The 24,785-nt window shown below is 41.4% G+C and overlaps 1 protein-coding gene across 1 annotated transcript in view; it reads right to left on the bottom strand.

Annotated features, from left to right (window-relative positions):
* SHISA9 (shisa family member 9) overlaps window positions 1-24,785 on the bottom strand; it is a 628,900-nt gene that overhangs the window by 61,273 nt on the left and 542,842 nt on the right. The window contains exon 3 of the mRNA XM_068244713.1: window positions 606-761. Coding sequence (XP_068100814.1) covers window positions 606-761 — 156 coding nt within the window. The remainder of the gene's footprint in view (window positions 1-605; window positions 762-24,785) is intronic.

Raw genomic sequence — 24,785 nt, 5'->3', positions numbered from 1 at the left:
GAATATATGGTGATAAATGAAATAAGAGAATACAGAGTGTCGATAGAATTGTTAAATTTCATGCCCGGTGTCAATAGCTAATCAAATAACTTAAAGAGACACTGAAGCGAAAAAAAAATTATGATATAATGATTTGTATGTGTAGTACAGCTAAGAAATAAAGCACTAGGAGGAGAGACATACGTCTAACATTTGTTTCCAGTACAGGAAGAGTTAAGAAACTCCAGTTGTTATCTATGCAAATAGCCATTGAGTTCTAAGACTTTGAAAGTTGCAGAGAGCTCTGACTGCTGATTAGGTTATCTCAGCTGTATTGTGTTTTTCTTTTGCAGAGAATAGTTCAGGACAGGTCAAAAGTTCACTGCCTGTTCTGTAAAAACATTTAGAATGCTGAGTAGTGAGTAAATTTCACATATTAGAGAATGATGCAATGATATAAAAAAAGCTGTATAACTGAAAATAAAAATATGAGAATATTTTTTTGCGTCCAATGTTCAAGTAATTATCCGTACTACACAACCAATTCATATCATAATTTTTTTTTTCACTTCAGTGTCCCTTTAAGCTGTTGCAAGACAATGTTAGCATAGCAGGGTGCCACTTACCAACTGCTTTGAGAGAAGCATACTTGTTAAGCTCCTTTCCGGGAGGCTGCTGATCATATGGATTTGAAATCTGTCCCATAGTGGGAAACGAATGTGGATGTGCCATCTGTGGAAGGTGTGGCGATGTAGGACCAACATTGTTCATCTTTGATGAATCTGTGGAGAAAAACAAACGGAATAATTAGAATTGGAGTATTTTGAAATTCAATAAAGTAAAACAAAATAACTTCAAAAGGTTGCATTTCATTGCAAAACGTGCCTGTGTTCACTTTTTGTTTTCCTGTATCCAAAGGGTCAAGACAACAATTTTAGTGTCAAAAAGTTATTTTTATTAGAAAAAAAAATCAGATGGTATATTACAAAGTTATAAAGTGCTCTTGCATGAGATGACAGTGTTACCTTAGAACAGGCTTTCTCAACCGGGGTTCCCTGGAACCCCAGGGTTCCTTTGCATTTTCCCTCATCGTGGGGGAAGTATAATAGAACACACTATAATAGGTGGTACTGTAACAAGAAGCACTAAATTGGGGGGTCAGGAGACAGTATAATGAGTGGCAGTGTAATAGGGAGTAGTGAAATTAGCAGCCTAACCTACTTTAAGACCATGCCTCCTGAAAAATAAATGTAGGGGTTCCTCGAGACCAAAAAATTGTTTGCAGGGGTTCCTTGAGATCCAAAAGTTATTTACAGGGTTCCTCCAAGGTAAAGAGGTTGAGAAAGGCTGCCTTAGAACAATGTAAAATCAATGGCCCATATGTAATTAACTTTTTCTCCTGAGTTTTCTCCAAGGTGATATTTTCAAGCTTGTCAATAAAATGCCCTTTAAGCCGCCAGCAGGCAAGAACATGCTGAAAATAATTTTGAAAGTACTTGTTCACCTACTTTTTGGTACTTTTTTAATTGCCAAGTTCTGAATAGTTATTCTAAATAGAAGTAGAGATCGCCCGAATGGTTCGCCGGCGAACGGTTCCCAGCTAACTTCCGGGGTTCGCGATCGGTGGAGAGACCGCAAACTTTTCCAGAAGTTCGGTTCGCCCCCATAGTGCATCATGGGGGTCAACTTTGACCCTCTACATCACAGTCAGCAGGCACATTGTAGCCAATTAGGCTACACTCCCTCTTGGACCCCCCCCCCCTTATAAAAGGCAGGCAGCGTCAGGCTTTTCACTCACTATTACTGTGCCTGCAGTAATTAGTGAAGATTTAGCTGCTGCAGACTCTCATAGGGAAAGATTAGTTATGCTCTTGTAGGCTTCTTAGCTTGCTCCTTGCTGATTCTTATTGCTTAAAAAGCACCCCACAACAGCTCTTTTGAGAGGTAATCTTGTTCTTGTGATCTTTTTTTTGTGTGTGTGTGTGTGTGTGTCCCACTAACACTTGTGTTGCATAGAGTGCCTTGGTAATTCCTACTGTGTGTGCCACTGCCAGGCCCAGCACATTCAGTGACTACTACCTGTGTGTGTGATAGGTGCACATTGTAATACCCACTGCATATACCTACCTGTTATTTACTGTGCACCCACCCACCTACGTGAGCGCACGCAGTGTCACTGTGCCTGTCTGTGTGTGACAGGTGCACATTGTAATACCCATCACTGCATATACCTACTACTACCTGTTCACTTCAGTGCACCCACCTACCTACGTGAGCGCACACAGTGTCACTGTGCCTGTCCGGTACCTGTCTGTGTGTGACAGGTGCACATTGTAATACCCATCACTGCATATACCTACCTGTTGTTCACTTCAGTGCACCCACCTACCTACGTGAGCGTACACAGTGTGATATGCCACTCTGTGCATACCTGTTAACTGCACCTGAAGTGACTGCACATTGTATTACTCAAGTCAGTGCATACCTTTCACTTCATCCCCCCCGATATGGACTCTCCTCCTGCTGCATCCTCTTAGCTGTCGACATCCTCCTCCTCCTTCTCTGAGAGGCAGTTCAACTCTACTGGTGCTGCGGTCTCCTCTCCAGCTACACAGCCCCAGCTCCCCAGGGTTTTTGCTGCATGCCAGTTACGACAGTCTCATGCCATCTTAGACATGTCTTGCCTCAAAGCAGAGAGTCACACTGGACCAGCTCTCCTGGCTGCTCTTAAGAAACAGGTGGATCAGTGGCTGACCCCGCACCAGCTGGAGATCAGCAACGTGGTGTGTGACAACGGCAGCAATCTCATTTCCGTGTTGAATTTGGGAAAGCTGACACATGTACCCTGCATGGCACATGTGCTGAATCTAGTCATTCAAAGATTTGTGTCAAAGTACCCAGGCTTAGAGGACATCCTTAAGCAGGCCAGGAAATTGTGTCTTACACGGCCATGGCACACTTTGCCGAGATTCAGCGGAGAAACAAGTTGCCGGTGAGACGTCTCAGTTGCGATAGCCCGACTCGCTGGAATTCGACCCTCCTTATGTTCTCTCGCCTGCTAGAACAGGAGAAAGCCGTCACCCAGAACCTCTACAATTTCACTAGAAGGACACAATCTGGGGAGATAGGGATGTTCTGGCCCAACAACTGGACACTGATGCGAAATGCATACAGGCTCATGCGGCCGTTTGAGGAGGTGACCAACCTGGTGAGTTGCAGTGAAGGCACCATCAGCGACTTGATCCCGTACGCTTACTTCCTGGAGTGTACCGTGCGTAGAGTGGTGGATCAAGCTGTGGAGGAGCGTGAAGAGAAACAGTTACGGAAGGAAACGGTGAGGGATAAATTCTCAGCAGAACCAGATGTTTCCTCAACACCTGCGGCAGCACAGAGGGGGAGGAGGAGAAAGAATCGTGTGGGGAAGAGGAGTCAGACTCGGATGATGAGGAAGGTGTTTCTTTGGAGGAGGAGGAGGCGGTGGCAGAAGAACAACCACAGCAGGCATCGCAGGAAGCTTGTGCTGCTCAACATTCCCGTGGTATTGTTCGTGGCTGGGGGGAGGAGGAGGACTTACCTGACGTCACTGAGGAAGAGCAAGAGGAGATGGATAGTACGTCTGGATCCAACTTCGTGCAGATGGCGTCGTTCATGCTGTCCAGCCTGTTGAGGGACGCCCGTATAAAAAAACTCAAGGAGAATGAGCTGTACTGGGTGGCCACGCTACTATACCCTCGGTATAGGCACAAAGTGGCGGATATGTTACCAACTCATCTGAAGGCAGAAAGGATGCAGCACTTGCAGAACAAGCTACCAACTATGCTTTACAATGCGTTTAAGGGTTTAATGGTGATGTCACAGCACAACGCAATAAAGGTACCACTGTCAGTAATCCTTCTCCCATGTCCACGCAGGAAAGGACAGGACGCTCCAGCAATCTCATGGTGATGTCGGACATGTGGACATTCTTTAGTCCAACGCCTCGCCTTATCGCTTCTTGATCCACCCTCCATTAACGCCTCGACCGGCAAGTAGCCGACTACCTGGCCTTAAGTGTGGATGTAGACACTGTGAGCAACGATGGCTTGACCTGTGGCCAGAGCTGTCCCAATTTGCCATCCAACTTCTGCCATACCCTGCCTCAAGCGTCCTGTCAGAAAGGACCTTCAGCCCAGCTGGAGGCATTGTCACTGAGAAGAGAAGTCGCCTAAGTCACAAAAGTGTTCAATACCTCACCTTTATCAAAGTGAATGAGGCATGGATCACAGAAGGCCTACTGCCCACCCCAAGACATGTGGACATTCTTTAGTCCAACGCCTCGCCTTATCGCTTCTTGATCCACCCTCCATTAACGCCTCGACCGGCAAGTAGCCGACTACCTGGCCTTAAGTGTGGATGTAGACACTGTGAGCAACGATGGCTTGACCTGTGGCCAGAGCTGTCCCAATTTGCCATCCAACTTCTGCCATACCCTGCCTCAAGCGTCCTGTCAGAAAGGACCTTCAGCCCAGCTGGAGGCATTGTCACTGAGAAGAGAAGTCGCCTAAGTCACAAAAGTGTTCAATACCTCACCTTTATCAAAGTGAATGAGGCATGGATCACAGAAGGCCTACTGCCCACCCCAAGACCAAGTCCGTCCCCACACACAGCATCTCTGCCTGGACGCTGTGTGACTGCCTGCCCCAAGACTAAGTCGCTCCCCACACAGCACCTCTGCCCACAGGCCGCTTGACTTCCTTCTCCACCACCACCAACAGGGTCCAGGACTCCTAGCTAGCAGCGGCCGCTATATTAATTTTTCTGGTGCGTGTATATGTCTGCCTAATTTTTCTTGCAACAACAAAACAAAAGGCATATACATGTGGCAATTCCCCTTCGTGATCATTACCTTGCCGTGGTGAAGGGGCTTGCGTATCACAATGAAGCAATGACCGCCGGCTATATGAGTGTCTCACACCCACGATAATAAGGTTGTTGCTTTATTGTGGACAGACCAAATTTGATCATCTGGACAGTCACTGTTCTGTCATTCAGCTACCTCAGCCCAGCGACCATAGGGGCTTGAAAGCCGCCATCACCTGCACTCTCGTCATGGTGTCCAGCACGGCCATAATTACATAAACAGCTGTTTGTAGTGTCTCACACCCACGATAATAAGGTTGTTGCTTTATTGTGGACAGACCAAATTTGATCATCTGGACAGTCACTGTTCTGTCATTCAGATACCTCAGCCCAGCGACCATATGGGCTTGAAAGCCGCCATCACCTGTACTCTCGTCATGGTGTCCAGCATGGCCATCATTACACAAACAGCTGTTTGCAGTCACTGCATACCTTTCACTGCATCTGTGACTGCACGTTGTATTATACCTGGCAGTCAGTGCATACCTTTCACTTGAATGGATGGCAGACTTGCCGTCCATAACAGATTCTCATTACAGGTAGTAAAGTCAATCAGTGTCATATACAGCAGGGCCTCGAAAGTCCTCCTGTATTGTTATTTTTGGTCACTACCTCGGGACATGCATGCCATGCCTACTGCCTTCCTTGGAAGTGTGGTAGCCGTTCCTGCACCTTTGCCCACAGTGTGCCTGCTGCCTTCCTTTGATTGGTGGTGGTGGTAGCCATTTCTTGGGCTCCCACTGCGGATCGGAAACGAACCCTGATTCCCCGGCCATTACCCGTGGTCACTCACAATGGCAGACTTGCCCTCCATAACAGATTCTTGTTGCAGGTACTGAACAGCAAGCAGAACAAGTATTTAAAATAATAGATGTAAGCTTTAACAATGGTAGAGAAAGAACCATCGAAAGTTGATAAGGAAGTCAGATATTACCTGATATCACTGAGGAAGAGCAATCTTGCCATAGTGCGCACCAGTCCAGCACGGCCGTCACAACACAAACAGCTGTTTGCGGTGCTTTATACAGTGAGTTTGGTGTGTCACTGTGAAGCAGTACTCTAATTACACTCCCTGATTGATGTATACACATGCAAGATGTTTTAAAGCACTTTAGGCCTGCAATTTAACATTCAATGTGATTTCTGCCCTTAAAACGCTGCTTTGCGTCAAATCCAGATTTTTCCCTGGGACTTTTGGCGTTTTTCTCACTCCGCCATGCCCCCTCCAGGTGTTAGACCCCTTGAAACATCTTTTCAATCACTTTTGTGGCCAGCATAAGTGTTTCTAGTTTTCAAAGTTCGCCTCCCCATTAAAGTCTATTGCGGTTCGCGAAAGTTCACACAAACCAAACTTTTGCGGAAGTTCGCGAACCGAAAATCAAAGGTTCAGGCCATCTCTAAATAGAAGTTTAAAAATTATTTTCTTGGAGATAATTCAGGAGAAAAAGATAATTGTATATGGGCTAATAAGTGTACATAATATCAATGTAGTGGTGAAAATAATTACCAAAACTATTAAAATATCAATTACAAAAGAGGATGACTGGCTAAAGCCTAAACTAAGTAGTTAACTGTAAAAACTCCAAAAGGGCCTGCAAAAGAAAAAAAAAAAGCCTAGCTAAGTGGTAGAGAAGATGCAGGAACTGACTGGTACGGATCTAGGACCATAGATCTAGGACCCTGGAATGAAGATTTGATAAGCTAAGGCTGACAAGTTTTTGTGAAAGGAAGCATATTGTCTGATACAACAGCTAATCACCTTTCATATATAGGGACTTTGATGATCTTTTCTTTACTCTGTCTATGCTTAGGCCAAACTGGTTGGCCAACCTATGAGCAAATTAGTTTTATCTGGATGAGAAAATGTTGTTGATATCAAAAGAGAGCTAAATCGTTTAAAGATTCATTATTTCTTTTTTTCTAAGAGCTAAATGAACCAGATTTTGCATCACACTAAAATGGTTGCTGTGCAGACAGCAGAGATAAATGTGACTCCGTAAATTTAAAATAGGAACATGAGACTACACTGATGTGGTAAATAGTGTCACTGTTTGAATCCAGGCTTCCTAATTCGGAACCATTGATAATGCTGTCCACAGCACTTCAGGTCCATTGCTTGTGGAGAGAGTCACAGAGCTGAGTACCACATCACGCTTCACATGATTACAATGCTTCCTCCTCTGGACGGCAATATAAAGGTTTATGAATAAGGAAGCCCGAACAGCAACACTAATGGTAAATACTTTTGCCGCTGCAAAATCAAGAAGTCATTTTATAAATGTATTTTTAGCAAAAAAAAGTTCTGCCAGAAGGTACTGCTCAAGACGTATTGCTCCCATTTTTTTTGTGGTGGGAATAGTTCTGCATGGCATACATTAATCCCAGATCAGGCATATTTGCCATTATGTGACAATGACCATAGACAATTAGGTCTAAAACTGTATATGAGGAGTGCAAAGAACTAGTCTTTTTTTATTGCTCATGCTGACCAGCCAGCTTAGAATTGCCAGTAAAGACTCCAAACCATGAAAAATTCTGCCGTATTCAAAGGAAACACTGGTTTGCAGAACCGATCACAAAAGCTATGCTTCTGACTTTTAACCATACTGTATACTGTATGTTATCACAATACTGATACAAAGAAACTCATATCCACATCCTATCTAATCCATTATTTTAATTCCATTTACCAAAACAAATTCTTTCTCTACCAACACAGTGTGCTTAGAAGCGGATCTAAGGTGGTTGTATGATGTTATCTAGTGCCTGTTCAAGTAACACATTTTCTCCAGCATGCATTACTCAGATAAATGTTTTCAGGGATGCAAGACAGAAGGAGATGATGACCTTCATACTTGGTGGACTTGTCAGATGCTGGCCAGATTTTGGTCTAAAAATATATAACCAAATACACAGGTTGTTTTGAGTGACACTAAATAACCCTGTCATACCCTTCTTCAGGTGAATATTTCAACTCATAGCAACAGAAAAATAAAGTTTTAACAATTGTGTTTTTTTTTGTCTGCCAGGCAAAGAGTAACAAGATAATGCAACACATTTCATCGGGATGATGCACATTATGTAGTGTGTTTACAACAACGCAATGTGTATAGTGTGGAAGGAGCCAGAAGAACATTTTTATGGGATTACTTCATTTTGGCATCAAAATCTAAATGATCTTCATCACTAAACTCATTTCATAACTGAATGTCACGAAATATTATCTTCATACTTTAGGCAACAGCTGCTATAACTGGTTTGGGAAACATCGTGGAAATCATGGCAACTGTATATACTTTCATGTTACAGATATCCGGCATTGCCTTCTTTCCCCTATTCTCATTGGTTTATTATAAGTCTGCACAAAGCAGAAAGCAATCGCTCCTCCCTTTGCACCCCTCCCGGTTTGCTTTTTTTCTGTATTAACAACACATACATTCCATGGGGTGGAGGGATCCTGTTCCCTAAATGTTGATTTGCATAAGCTGAATAAGTGTAGCGATATGAGGAGAGGTGATCTACAGCTCCATTTGGCTTATTTTTCTATGTTTTTTATGGCACGTAGTTATTATAATGCTTGTTTTAAATCTCTTCTGGGTAATCTGTTCACTGCATTTGCCATCCAAGTCTATATGGCAGTGGCTTTTGGTTGCCCTGAAATATGTGTCCTGCCTCCAAATGCCATTACTTCAGTGTTGTATTATAAATGAATGAAACAAGTAATATAACTAGATGGGCATTGGTCACACAAGCACTTTTTACAGTACCTGGGGTACATCAAGAAAACTGATACTAATGAAAATTAAAACTGGTGCCAACTAATTTTAAAATGTGGCCAGTAGGCCAGTGGTAGCAAGCAACCTAGTGAGTAAGGAAGGGTCAGACACAATAACTCAACAAGAAAAGGTAAGTTTATACTATAGTGAACCAAGAAACTGGACAACAGGTCTAAAACGTTCTCAGTTTTGATTCACTTTAAATGATTTGCACAAAGGTTCACGTTAAGAAACTGGGTAAAACAAACAAACACACAGGGATTTGGGTGGTAAACTAAACAAGTAGTCAAGCATGTTACTGCACTTCTCGAAGGTTACACCAATCAATATTCTTAGAACTGTAAACAAAGCTCAGTGGAAGAATCGCTATTACAGCAAGTTAACATAATAGTATAAAAAGCAAAGGCTTTCATACTATAAAGACACAAGGTTACATAAAAGTCTGACTCAGTCTTCTCGGATGGAAGCACAGTGTGTGCTTATTGTAGAGTTGCATTAATTTCTAGATGAGATAGAAGACTATGAAGTACATAACTACTAGTGCAATTATGTTATTCAGTAATGAAGAGACATATAATAGATCCAGAGCTTGTTGACTTCATGGGGAAAATTAGTTTTGTTTGCTAGCATTCAGAGAGTTAGATGTTTTAGTGTGATATATTATGTTGTTACACTACCCTGAAGTAAGGAAAGTTATATTGTATAAGCTGCTTGCGCTTGACGCATATATAATATTAAATGCAAGGAATATTTTAGCCTCACATTTTAGTTATTTTCATTAGGAGTTAAAACAAAGAAACCTACACACTGTGAACAGGGGCGTAATTATCACTCCTACAATCTCTGTGACTGTGGGCAGGCAAACGAGCCTGGGGGCGCCTAGCAGGGCCCTGCTGCCAACCCATGTACAATAGTAACACATGGGTAGGCAGATGGACTCAGCAACCTATACATTTATATTCAACTTAACTTGCTGCCTGGTTCAGGCTGTGTGGATGTGGAGGTCCAAGACGTGGGTGGGCACTAGAATGTATAGTCAGTGTATGTCCAATCCTGGCAGATTTGGAGGTAGTGTTCCTCATACACTGTCTTGCCCATGCCTTCAAGCATGTGGTCCCATTCTGTCGAACGAAGAAGCTGCTGGTCCCGTAATTGTGATACAGCATGTCCAAGATGCTGAGAGGGCTCAGGCTGCCTGCGGTCGTGACAGTGCTTCTTGGGACCTGGGTAATCTTGTGCGTGTAAGGGGGGAGGTGGGTTTAGCCTGCCTGTCATTGTGCCTTTCCTCTTGTTAAATGCCAGGCAGGGGCAATGTGGAGCAGATGGAGGGATTACAGTTGTGGGGAGTTGGAAAACAATTGGGGGAGGGGGGTGGAAGACAGTTGTGGGGGGCTGGGGTTGACAATTCTAGGGGGTGAGAAGGTGCAGTAAACAATTGTAGGGGGTGCTGATGACAATTGTGGGTGGTGGCGGCTGCGGACAACAATTGTGGGTCGGTGCAGACAACAATTGTGGGGGTTGCGGACGACAATGGTGTGAGGAGGTGGGTAGTTGACAATTTTGGAGAGTGGGGGGCTTTAGATGACAGTTTTGGTGGATGGAGACTGCGGATGACAATTGTGGGTGGTGAGGCGATGCACACAACAATTGGGGGGTGTGGGGTGTGGATGACATTTGTGGGGGATGGGGGATTCAGACAACAATTGTAAGAGGGAGCAGACAGCAATTGTGTGGGAGTGTGGACAAATATTGTGGTGGGGGGCAGGTGTTTAAAAAGGGGTACCCCATGCAAAATTTCACAGGGGGGCCAGTGATTTCTAGTTAAGCTCCTGATTGTGAAAAAATGATTAATTGGATTGGACATACAATACTAATAATACTTGTAATTTATACTTGTGCTTTCAAAGTTATCAGCTGCAAACGTTTTAAACATTCTCTCTTGACATACTTCTGACTCCAGCTACATGAATAAATAAGTCAGCTGATAGCTTTTGAAGCAGTTTGATTAACAGCTCTAGGGATAATAGAGTTATCTTGAAAGAATGATTGAGCCAAGTCAGGAAGAAAATGCTAGATATAATAGAAGGTACAAATATCATCTAAAAGTCCATTTAAACCTACTTCCTGATAAACAGGGTCTGTTGTATGAAGTGCCCGTAAATTTGCAGTGTACAGGCAGTGCATGGTAGTCTTATGAATACTTACATCAGGTGAGTAACGCACATTACGCTATTAGCCCTATGCACGTTGTGTGGGTATCGTGTGAGTTGCTATGGTAATGGACGGTATGCTACTTATGCAACTCACGCAAGTAGCATACGGCACATTTTACCAGGGTAATGCGCTCATTGTTATGGTAACACCCGGTATGCTACTTGAGCTAATAGCATAACGTGCACTCGTCCTCTTTCATTAGAACTAGTAAAATCAACTGCACTGCCTACACATGGCAAATTTACTGGCATTCCGTACATTAGGCCCACTGTGTTTAATTAGATTAAAGGTTGTTTGGCAATCTTTCAGATCAGAGTATTAGTAAGAGCATTTGCAAATAACTGATAAGACTTGGGAAAAAAGTTTAATGGAGTACATTTTTGAGCTTAAAGTTAATCATTTAAACGAGTTAAAAAAACAACAACAAACAAACGAAAAAAACAAAACAGGAAAACGCTTTTCAGAACATTTGAAATAATTATGAGTCGTCATATACCTTCAATGACAAACACAACATAATAATTATTATTTTCAACGCAAACCTAACCTTTAAAACAGAGCCGCTCAGTATTCTGCTAGATCAGCATAGGTGAACGTCTGAGAGTATATTTCTGCCATGGGTGAAACCACTCCATTTTATTTCCTTTCTGGGTTGTCTATAAGCTCACAGACTGATGTTTATTTATTACTGGTCAGAACACAGTTTTACAGATACATTTTGGTCCAGAGTACATTTTTGCTACGGATAAAACGAATTTAGTTTTCTCTGAGTACTTTAATTTTTTTTTTATTCTGGAATGTTCAGAGGTCTTATATGTGTTTAATATTATGGATAAAATAGTTTAAGCAAGAAGTTTTGAATCAGGAGGATACTATTTGTTGGCTAACTTAGAGATAAATAAAAAGTAAGCTTTTGGCTAATAAGCTGAATCTTATCTATTTACCTAGCATGCCTGTGAATCCCTCCTGAAGAGGCAATTAAGGCATCTAATTACATTTATTTATGTTTGCAAAAGAATGTTTCCACTGTATGTCCAATGTATATAAGCTGTGTTTTTTTTAAATCTTGTCACTATATGCAGGAATCAGGTCTGATGAAGACTTATTAGCCGAAAGCTTACTTTTTATTTAAAGTGGTCTGAATGTCCGACATAACATTCAATAAAATGTGTTTTCCCACTTTTTATTACTCATACAGTTATCATATTTGCTTTTGTGCATAAGTAATATTGTCTATTTATAAATTACAAGTTTCCAAAGTGTAGTTTATCGTGCCCTAAAAGCTGTGATTGTATTTTATTCAAACTGCTTTTTATTATATATTAACATCTTCTAATGAACTATTCTGAACTGTGTGTGTGTCTGAAGCACAGAGAGGTTCACAGAAAGCTCGTTTCCACTCGTTACATTGTGTTTACACACATTGCAACAACATTGTAATGTAAGGGCTCGTTTCCACCATAGCGAATACGCATGCGGCGCCGACATGCGGATTCGCTTGGTACATTGAAGTGGCCGGGACTGTTTCCATATGTGCGGCGTGCGGGAGCGATTTGGCGGCGGGCCAAATCTGCACGATGGGACCCACAGAATTTGCCTGCGTCGGGAATCCATGCGAATCGCCGCTAATGTATTTAATAGGAAAACCGCATGCGTTTTTACATGTGTTTTACCCGCGATTCGCGTGCGATTTCGCACCTTTTCAATGTTATTTTGCCCTGGCAGAGTCATGGTTAATTTCGCATGGCACCCTGCCATGCGAAATCGCACGCAAAATCACGGGTAAAAACGCATGCGGAAACGCATCCACATGCGTTTTTACAAGCGTCAGGATGCCGGCGAAATCGCGTCGCAACAGTGGAAACGGGCCCTAAACAAAGATACTGTTATCTCCAGTTTGGATAATAATAATAATAATCCAAACATTTGTATAGCGCTTTTCTCCTGTCGGACTCAAAGCGTTCAAGAGCTGCAGCCACTGGGACGCGCTCAGGAGGCCACCCCGCAGTGTTAGGGAGTCTTGCCTTGAACTCCTTACTGATGCCAATTTGTAGCTGAATAGCAGGACAAAGTGCTTTGTTTAACCATTTCAGTGATGTTCTGCTAAAAAAAATCTGGGATAGTAGCTTTCAAGCTGTGAGGACTCTTTTAGAGCAAAGTAGAAATGCTGGCTTTCAGACCACTTTAAAGAGAATCTGTATTGTTAAAATCGCACAAAAGTAAACATACCAGTGCATTAGGGGACATCTCCTATTACCCTCTGTCACAATTTTGCAGCTCCTCTCCGCATTAAAAGTGGTTAAAAACAGTTTTAAAAAGTTTGTTTATAAACAAACAAAATGGCCACCAAAACAGGAAGTAGGTTGATGTACAGTATGTCCACACATAGAAAATACATCCATACGCAATCAGGCTGTATACACCCTTCCTTTTGAATCTCAAGAGATCATTTGTGTGTTTCTTTCCCCCTGCATTTCTCATGCACTGAAGTTTCAGGCTGCTCGTTTCTTCCTGCAAACAGCTCTGCCTGTGTCTAATTCCTCAGTATGTGAAAGCCCAGCCAGCTCAGAGGACAATTTATCCAGCTTGTAAAAGATAAGAGAGAAGAGAGAAGCTGCTCTAATCCTAAATAACACACAGGCAGTGTGCATAGAGGGGCCTGGAAGGGGGAGTTCATAGCAGAACCACAACACTGAAGAACTTGGCAGCCTTCCAGACACAGGCTGACAAGTCTGACAGGGGAAAGATACATTGATTTATTACAGAGACTGTGATAGTAGAAAGTGCTGCAGTAAGCCAGAACACATTAGAATAGCTTTTGGAACTTGTAGGATGATAAAAAACAGGATGCAATTTTTGTTACGGAGTCTCTTTAAGTTAGCCAATAAATGGTATCATCCTGATTGAAAACTTCTTGCTTTTACTGATGGCTAACACGGTACAACACTCTACTGCTTCTAAAATAGTTTAACAAATACATTTTGGCTAAGTGTACATTTTTGCTGTGGGTAAAAAAATCCAGTTTCACCCAGTTTTAATTATTATTATTTTTTTGTGTGCAATGTTCACAAGCTTACAAATTATATTATTATTTTAGTTAAAAATGTTTTAGAAATACTCAGGTCTTGTCAGTGGGAAGGAATCTGTATATTTAGCTGCATGAATTATTACTGTAAATGGCTTAATAGAAGCTGAAAGTTATACCATTTTAATTGAGTTTTTTTAAGTCACTTGCAGAATATACTGTATGTGGTAAAGATTAAAATTCATAACATAGTGTATTTACAAAACCAAACATTTTGAGTGTTGTAAAAATAAATAGTACACAAGGCTTTGTAAATGATCACTATTAACAGTAAATTAATTAATATTGGTTGTGATCCATGTAGCAGAATATCCTTGATTTTGACTGATGAAGCGGGTTATACACCTACGAAACGCAGCAGTATATAATAGGGATTTTTATTTGAAATTAACCAAATCAAGTCATCTGTGGGGAGGTAAGTCCACCATTACTTCACTTTTTAAACTGCTTTTAGTGTAGTGTATATTAATCTGCTTGGTGCATCTATTGTACTACTATTTTAAACTGTGTAACAGGATATGCTCAGTCACATTTCCAACCAAATGATAAAAACAGCCAACTGCATTGTGCTCTCACCCTAACTATCATGGGGAAAATATATGTAAAACACGTACATAAAGCAAACTAATATACAGCTTATTATCATTACAGGAAGTGAATGATAATTATTTGTAACTAATGGCTAGAGATGGCCCAAACGGTTCACCGGCGAACTTCGGTAGTTCGCGTTTGTGGATTCGCCCCCATAGTGCATCATTAGGGTCAACTTTGACCCTCTACATCACAGTCAGCAAGCACATTGTAGCCAATCAGGCTACACTCCCTCCTCGAGGCCCTCCCCTCCTTATAAAATGCAGGCAGCATCAGGCATTGGACTCACTCGTGTGCCTGCAGTAATTAGAGAAGGGAGAGCTGCTGTGCAGAGACCTATAGGGAAAGCTTAGTTAGGCTCTTGTAGGCTTCTAAGCTTGCTACTTGCTGATTCTTATTACTAAAAAAGCACCCCTCAACAACTCTTTTGACAGCTAATCTTGTTCTTGTGATCTTTTTTTTGTGTGTGTGTGTGTCCCAAAGACACTTGTGTTGCATAGACAGCTTTGGTAATTCCTACTGTGTGTGGCACTGCCAGGCCCAGCATATTCAGTGACTACCTGTGTGTGCACATTGCAATACCCATCACTGCATATACTTACCTGTTGTTCACAGTGTACCCACCTACCTATGTGAGTGCACACAGTGTCACTGTGCCTGTCCGGTACCTGTCTGTGTGTGACAGGTGCACATTATAATACCCATCACTGCATATACCTACCTGTTGTTCACTTCAGTGCACCCACCTACCTACATGAGCGCATGCAGCGTGATATTCAATACCACCCGTCACTCTACCTGTTCACGGTACGTGTGTGACAGGTGCACATTTGTAATACCCATCACTGCACCTACCTGTTGTGTTCAGTGCACCCACCTATCTATGTGAGCGCACGCAGTGTGATATTCAATACCACCAGTCACTCTACCTGTTCACGGTACATGTATGTGACAGGTGCACATTTGTAATACCCATCACTGCATATATCTACCTGTTGTGTTCAGTGCACGCACCTACCTACGTGAGTGCACACAGTGTGATATACCATGCATACCTGTTAACTGCACATGTGTGACTGCACATTGTATTAGTCAAGTCAGTGCATACCTTCCAGTTGATACCCCCCAATATGGACAAAGCAAAAGGCAGAGGCAAGCCACCTGTCAGGTCTGTTCGAGGTCGTGCTGTCATGATTTTGTGCGGCCCTTGACCAAAGTACAGTGTTCAGAAGAAGGCACATGCCATCAACCCCCAATATTGTCAGGACGTAGTTAACTATTTAACACAGAACACCTTATCTTTCTCAGCTTCCACACGGAAGCGTGACATATCTTCCTCCTCCTGCTCTGATTCTGGCACCCCACTTAACACTCAGACAGCCGCCAGCACCAAAGTACCATCACCCCAGGGCTCAGCAGTGTGGAATTTTGTGTGTGTGTCTGCCTCAGATGAAAGCAATGCCATCTGTACTCTCTGCCACCGAAAATTGAGCCGTGGAAAGACCAAGACCCGCATAGGGACAACTAACTTACGAAGGCACATGATTACAAAGCACAAACTGCAATGGGATGACCACATGAGGAAAAGCAGCACACAAAAGCAAAGCCACACACCGCAGTGGAAGATACCAGGCCGCAATTTTTTCTCAAAAAAGGCGATACCTAAACTGTACCGTAATGTTGAAAGGCAAGTGGTGACGTCTCTGGCACACAGCGTTGGATCAAAGGTCCATCTGACCACGGACGCCTGGTCTGCAAAGCACGCTCAGGTCTGCCCGAAGACTAAGTCAGTCCCCACACACAGCATCTCTGCCTGCACACCATGTGACTGCCTGCCCCAAGACTAAGTCGCTTCCCACACAGCATCTCTGCCTGCAGGCCGGTTGGCTGCCTTCCCTGCCACCCCCAACAGGGTCCAGGACTCCAGGTGGATTTCTGAATATAGCAGCCGCTATAATAATTTTTCTGGTGCGTGTACATGCCTGCCTAATTTTTATGACTGCAGTGCAGCTGCAACAACAAAACAAAAAGCATGTACATGTGCCAATTCCCCTTTGTGATCATTACCTTGCCACGGTGAAGGGGCTTGCGTATCACAGTGAAACAATGACCGACGGCTATATTAGTGTGTCGGGGGGCACACCCATGATAATAAGTTTGTTGCTTCATTGTGGACAGACCAAATTTGATCAGCTGGACAGTCACTGTTCTGTCATTCAGCTACCTCAGCTGGCGACCATATGGGCTGGAAAGCCGCCATTACCTGCACTCTTGTCATGGTGCGCACCAGTCCAGCACGGCCGTCACTGCACAAACAGCTGTTTGCGGAGTGTTACACAGTGAGTTTGGTGTGTCTGTGTGAAGCAGTACTCTAATTACACTCCCTGATTGATGTATACACACGCAAGATGTTTTAAAGCACTTTAGGCCTGCAATTTAGCATTCAATGTGATTTCTGCCCTTAAAACGCTGCTTTCCGTCAAATCCAGATTTTTCCCCGGGACTTTTGGCGTCTATCCCACTCCCCCATGCAAAAACTCAGATGTTAGACTCCTTGACACATCTTTTCCATCACTTTTGTGGCCAGCATTAGTGTTTCTAGTTTTCAAAGTTCGCCTACCCATTGAAGTCTATTGCGGTTCGTGAAAGTTCATGCCAACTGAACTTTTGCGGAAGTTCGCTAAAATCGGAGGTGCGGGCCATCTCTACTAATGGATATAAGACTACATGCAATGCACAAAAAAAAATGCTGTAACAATCGGTGCCAAAAAAAAGACTGGAAAATGGCCAATAGTGCCTTTTGTGTGTAATGGATTACTGCACCACCAGTTTATTTTTTTTTTTTACTAAATGAGGCATATGCGATATCATTTAAAGAGGATCTGTAAAATAAAAAAAATCCCTTAGGCTCACTTACCTCATGAGGGAGAAGTCTCTGTCCCTCGGTTCCAGCGCTGGCTCCCCTGAAACCACAGCCGACTGGGTTGTCAGCTGTGGTGCAGGTGCAGAAGCACCTGCAATATCTACCTAACCCTGCTCCAGCCCAGGTGCAGTAGCAACTTTCTGGTCGGGTCAGGTGGATAAGTAATAAAATAGATTTTAGGGTGTTTTTGAGTTGAGGCCTTTGAATTATGTATTCTTTTTAGTGACAAACTGAACCAAAAGCAATACTATCTTCATTTTCATATGCTTTACCAAAATAAAGGACTTGTAAATAGAAAACAAAAGCGACCTAATTTAAAAGAATATACATATACTGTTACCTTAAAAACTTGGCTTTTTAAATGTGTATGAGGTATATTACTGTTTTTGTAAATAAGGTCTTGTAATCAATGATAGAATACACTGAGAAAACAAAAACATAAAACAGAAATAATACACCTTTCTTTACAAATAAAATATTCTCACCATACATGGTACTAGGAACATAATTAAAAGGTTGTGATAACCAGGACAAACATGCAAATAAAATGTGTGAGTTTTATCTACAGTAGCATTGTTTATTTTAAAACTATAGTAGTTTAAAATGGAGGAATAGTGTATTGTTTCATTTTTGCTTAGTTTTCCCTTTAAAATGTATACAAAATAAAGTAATTACTAAAAAAAAATATAATATAAAGCTAATTTGTGATTTAAAAAAAAAACAAAAACGAGATATAGACCATTTTGGTGTGACACACAATGATAAAGTTATTGGTGAATGAATGGGCAATGCTGAGAGGTGAAAATTGTTGTTGGCGGGAAGGGTAAAACAGCCTGTTGAGTGAAGTGGTTAAAGTATAACTTCAAACAAATGAAAATACATCAAATGCAATGAAAAGTATTTTTTCTTTACATTCAGAGCTGTCAAAGTAAATACAAAAAATTGAAAAAAAATCATGTATTCACTGTCTAGGACCCATGATGCTAAGCATTTTTGTGTTGGTACTCATGTCCTTCGGTAGGTAATGCTTACTCTCAGCACTACTTATGTGGATAAGAGTACATGAACATTCTTCTGTATCATAAATAATTTTCTCTAGTTTACTGCTGACTAACTCAAGCATTTCACTCCCTATCTTGGGCTTTTTTTATTCTCCCACCTGTCTTGGCTGTTTAGTTAATGAAGAAATCCATAAACACTGCACTTATGTAAATTTGACTATTTAGTCTTGTTTTACTGTACTCTTTGTACCTCCCTAAAAATCTACTATTTAAGTTTTAATTGTACTTTTGTTTTGAAAAACATATTAACTTAGACAAACAGATTTTTCTAGGTGAGGGATAAACAGTGAATACGCACTTCATTAGAAACTTCTGCACATGTCTTTGTTTCTACCCTTATCTAATCAGCCATTGATGTGGCAGCGGTTCATAAAATCCTACAGAAACTGGTCAAGAGTTTTAGTTAGCATTCGCATCAAGTGTCAAAATGGTCAAAAATGTGATTTTGACTACTGGAACTGTTGACCTCATAGAATCCACATGCAACAGTCTTTAGAGTTTACTCAGAATGGTGCAAGAAGTAAAAAGAAACATCCAGGGAATGGCAGTTATATAGACAGAAATGCTTTGTTTATTACAGAGGTCTAAGAAGAACTGGCAGAAAGGCTACGGTAACTCAAATAACTTCGGTTTGGTACTGTCTTGAGCAAAAAAAAAAAACCCTTTCAGAATGCACAACACATCAAACAATGGTTGAATGCCACTCCTGTTAGCCGAGCAGTAAACTGCAGCTGCTGTGGACACAGGCTTGGCAAATCAAAACAGATGAAGACTGGACACATGTACCATAGTCTGATGAAGCACATAGATGGCAAGATCAGAATGTTTTGACAAGATCGCGTACCCATGGAATTAACTTGCTTTATGGGGTTTATTTGGGATGTGGTGGAACAGAAAGCAATTTGCATTAATTTACTGCAGAGAAAGTATATGGAATCATTAACATAACCAGAATCTCAAAGGAATGTTTCCAACATCTTGTGAAATTCACGCCATTGAAGACGTGAGTGTGATCTAAGTGTTAAGGAAGACCCCAATAAGTATTAATATGGTAGCCTCTAGGTGTGTCCAGATCTTTCCTGAAAAGACTGTAAATAATAATGATAAAAAACAGATACAGGAGCCATATGTAGTCTAATATACTTAGATGAATATAAAATTGAGTTTTCCTCTCCACTAGATGGTCACTGTGTCTTCTTTAAAGTGTCAGGTGATCCCTCATAGTGGGATTTCCTTTTTTAGATGGAAAATACCATATTTTTTGTATTATTGTTTGTCTGCCCCGGTTACTATATTATCTAGTGAGGCATTATGATTACTTATGCTGTATGATATGATTCTCTTAGAATATGGCTTCATGGTCGTCCTTGCCACTCTCTCAGCCATCCATTATTTTTTCATGTATTTCCTTTCTGCTATTCTTGAATCAACGTGTTATTCAATCTTATGGTGTGTTTTGTACGCCTTTAAAATGGCAAATGCATTTTCCCTTATCATTTATCCTGAATTTCAGTCACAATGATGTTTTCCGGAATAATTAGTGTTGACCGTGCTTGTCTTTTGTGCAATTTAACTTGTTTGCCATGCCTCATTCACAATAAAGCCCTGGTAAAATCCTGGGACATTAAGTGGATAGTTTTATTGAAGCGCACATCAAAAAGATTACTGCACAAAAGTGATTACAAGAGCAGGACAAATAGAGATATATTGCTGTTGTAGGATGGGAAATTTAGAACATTCCTTTGCTTTGAATCGACAATTATACGCTGCCTAATGCCCAGGAAAAGAAGAAAGGAAAGACATGGAGGTAGATCATTGTGTATAATTGGCTACAAAATGCTGAAATGAGCTTCCTTTTTGCTCTGAATAAATGAGGGAATGTTATTACTAACCAAGTGCACAGATATCATTTGCCCTGACGGCTGTATTAATATGTATTGAAACTGAAAATAATTAGATAATTGTATGTATGTACATTGCATGTGTGAAGAGGTGTGTGTGGGCAAACTAAATATAATTTGCTGAATTAAAGGAGATGCTGAATTAAAGGTGAGGAGGTTTCCTTTAATTGTATTACATACCTTGTGCACAGGAGGTCCTTCACAAAAGTGGCCTTTCAACCTGCTGGGAATGGAGTGAAATTGAATTAACTTTCACTGCAAATTTCTGAAGTGAGAGAGATATGAAGGCTGATATATTTATTTAATATTTAAAAAAAACTAGTTGCCTGGCAGTCCTGCTGATCCTCTGCCTCTAATACTGTTAGCCATAGACACTGAACGAGCATGCAGATCAGAAGTGTCTGACAAGATTAGCTGCATGCTTGTTTCAGGTGTGTGATTCAAACATTATTAATGCCAGAATGATGAACAGTACTGCCAGGCAACTGGTATTGCTTAAATGGAAATAAATATTGCAGCCTCCATATACCTCTTGCTTCAAGTCCCTTTTAACTACTGAAGGACTGCCTCATGCCAACTGGAGTCAGCCCCAAGACCACATAACACCAATTGGTGTGCAGTCCTGGGGGCGTGTTTTGGTAGGGATCACGATTCCCCGCTTGAATGATGGAACTCCACTCCACCATCAGTCTCCCATCGGCGATCGCTGCTAGGAACTGTTAAACGACGATCCCGCTGTCTATTTACACCATACAGCTCTGTGACTCGGCAGTCCCCTCTGGAGGCAGGGAAGCGATACGCTGTCATAGGCTAAAGCCTATGACAATTGATTGCGCAGATAGGCTGGTGGGGGGGAGGGAGGGTGTGATTTAAAAAAAAGGCATATTCATTTTAAATATATATATATATTTATATAAAAATAAACAAACATCCTGGGTGAACGATCACAGCCCACCAACGGTAAGCTCTGTTGGTGGGCAGGAAAGGGGTGGGGGGAATCACTTGTGTGCTTAGTTGTACAGCCCTGTAGCGAGGCCTTAAAGCTGCAGTGGCCTTAATTGTAAAAAATAGCCTGGTCACTGGGGGGTGTAAGCCCAGGAACCTCAAGTAGTTAAAGAGAAACAGTAACCAAGGATTGAACTTCATCCCAATCAGTAGCCGATACCCCTTTTCCCATAAGAAATCTTTTCCTTTTCTCAAACAGATCATAAGGGAGCTCTGTATGTCTGATATTGTGGTGAAACCCCTCCTGCAGTGTGATATCAGCACCAGAGTGCTAACATCACAGTTTGGGAGCCTTGTTGCATTGTGGGAAATAACAGCTGTTTCCCACTGCCAAAAAAGCATAATCTCTTTTTTCACAGACATCACCTGCCAGCAGTAAAAATGTCGCCATGTGATACATGTCAGATTGTAATTCAGTGCAAGAATGGCAGCAATTAAATATTCCCCTTGAAAATCAATAGGTGAATTTTGATTGGATTTTTTAGGCTCCACCCACTTTTCTGAATATTAATCCCAGTCACCCAGGTACCAACTGTGCAAAGTTTGAGAACCCTGCCATTAACAGTGTAAGAATTGCTGCAGTTTACATTTTCTCAGTAAAATCTGTATTTATCTCTGCCCACTTTTTGGTTATGGGGATAAAAAGTATCCTATATGTTATTCCAGGTAATGTTGTACTATGTGTGTGCCAAATTTCATTCACATCCGTTCAGCTATTGTTGTGTGATTGTGTAACAAACATCCAAACATCCAAACTTTCCCATTTATAATATTAGTGAGATTATTTGGCCCTAAAAATGCTTTACAGAATACATGGTCAATGTCACTAAATTGCCATCATAGGAGCTCACAATCTAATCCCTACTGTATTGATATACCATCATCAAGCCAATTAACTTTCTGTATGTTATTGTGATGAAATCCTGAGGACAAGATGAATTGTAATCTTTGGAAGCCACTAGCTGCAGGTTAATTAACCAGCTGCCAGCTAATTGACCAACAGCCAGGGATAAGCAGAAACTACGCCAGTGCGAATTTACGCATCGTAGTTCATAGGCGAAGTTTCAAAACTTCGCTTACGAATTTACGCGTAGCGAAGTACCGCTACACGTAGCTTACGCCCACTATGCGTAGTTAACATGTGTATTGCGTAGTGAACTACGAATGCGTTAATCGCGTCTAATTTTCCGCATGCGATTGTATGCATACAAATTTACGCATTGGAAAGGGGAATGTACGCATAGAAGGGTTCCCAGTATATGCATTTATAAAGAAATTAATGCATACAATTTTCTGCATACGGTCATAAGTATCCGCAAACACTACGCTTCGCACTACGCGTAATTGCGTATTTTAACACGTATTCTACGAAATGCATACAAAGCGAATATTTGTTTTCAAAGCCATAGTTTGGCAAATCGTAATTGCGTAAAACTACGCGTATTTCCAGCGTAGCGAAGTTGGCTGACTATCCCTGCCAACAGCTACTAGGTTTGATTTCCTTAGTTTCAAGTAACAAGAAATTAGCTTGATAGGAATATTTTTTGCTCATAAATATAGATGAAAAATCACCTGATGAACGAAAACCATGCATGTCAAACCAACAGATGGCACTCAAGAAATATATAATGTTGTAGGAGAAGCAAACAGTCTTGTGCTGCAAAATTTGCTTTTAATATATTTCCCAAGTCAAAAAAGAAACTACATTTCTAAATTCATCTGTAGTATCACCAAATGCAAGAATTATCCTGCATACATTATACAGTCATGGCTGAAATTGTTGGCACCCCAAACAGTTTCCCAGAAAGTCAAGTATTTCTCACAGTAAAGTATTGCACTAACCCATGTTTTGCTATACACATGTTTATTTCCTTTGTGAGTATTGGAACAAAACAAAAAAGAGAGGAGAAAAGCAAACTGGACATAATGTCACACGAACTCCAAAAATGGGCTGGGCAAAATTTTTGGCCCCCTTTTAAAATTGTGGATAAATAAGATTGATTTAAGCATATGATGCTCCTTTAAACCAACCTGGGGCAAGTAACAGGTGTGGGCAATTTAAAAATCCCACCTGAAAGCAGATAAAAAGGAAAGAAGTTCACTTAGTCTTTGCATTGTGTGTCTGTATGTGCCACACTAAGCAAGACAACAGAAAGAGGGGAAGAGAACTGTCTGAGGACTTGAGAACCAAAAGTGTAGAAAAATATGATCAATCTGAAGGTTAGAAGTCCATCTCCAGAGATCTAGATTTGCCTTTTTCCACAGTGCCCAACATTATCAAAAAATTTGCAATGTGCAATACATGAACAACGCCAATTCAAAAAATAATAAGTGCATTAAAGAATTCTGTGATTCTTGGTATGCAATCAAGTAGTGGGGCCCAACATGTTTTGGTGGGTTCCAGACCTGCTTCCTCAAGAGCCACTAGTAGATATTAGAAAAGCCTGATCAAAAATAATTGTGATTGCCCACCTACAACTTAGCACAGGCAAGCGAATGCTATCACCAATTGTGATGTGGTTACATCCTACCTGGGCTTCAATGCAGCCAAAATGCACCAAGAAAAAAATCAAAACCCAACAACTCTCAGCATATCAGTATTACTCACTCTTTTGAAATGAACCAGGATTTTAAGGATATGTGAGGCAAATAAGATTGTAAGAATTACATAGTTACATAGTTATTTTGGTTGAAAAAAGACATACGTCCATCGAGTTCAACCAGTATAAAGTACAACACCAGCCTGCTCCCTCACATATCCCTGTTGATCCAGAGGAAGGCGAAAAAACCCTTACAAGGCATGGTCCAATTAGCCCCAAAAGGGAAAAATTCCTTCCCGACTCCAGATGGCAATCAGATAAAATCCCTGGATCAACATCATTAGGCATTACCTAGTAATTGTAGCCATGGATATCTTTCAACGCAAGGAAGCCCCCTTTAAATGGAGGTATAGAGTTTGCCATAACGACTTCCTGTGGCAATGCATTCCACATCTTAATCACTCTTACTGTAAAGAGCCCTTTCCTAAATAAATGGCTCGCCCATAATTATGACCTCATTTTTACTTGCAGCTTTTTCAATCTGCTGTAGTAATTGCAGTTCTGCAGCTTCATTAATATGAGGTGGCATGTAGCATACCCCAATAAGCAATTGGCAACTTTTATTTCCACCATGAATATTTACCCAAACGGACTCCACATCTTCGCAATCTTCCTCCATCTCATCGTTGAGGACAGCTGTAAAAGAAATCTTAACAAAGAGACAAACCCCTCCACCTTTTTTTTCCCATGGTGCATGTCATTGATCACACTCCCATTGCTGGAAGCACTCTGCGCATGTGCACTACAAGTT

Source organism: Hyperolius riggenbachi, chromosome 7, assembly GCF_040937935.1.
Source record: "Hyperolius riggenbachi isolate aHypRig1 chromosome 7, aHypRig1.pri, whole genome shotgun sequence".
Classification (NCBI taxonomy): Eukaryota; Metazoa; Chordata; class Amphibia; order Anura; family Hyperoliidae; genus Hyperolius; species Hyperolius riggenbachi.
Note: the sequence above shows the minus strand (reverse complement) of the source record. Positions and strands in the feature narration are given on the sequence as shown.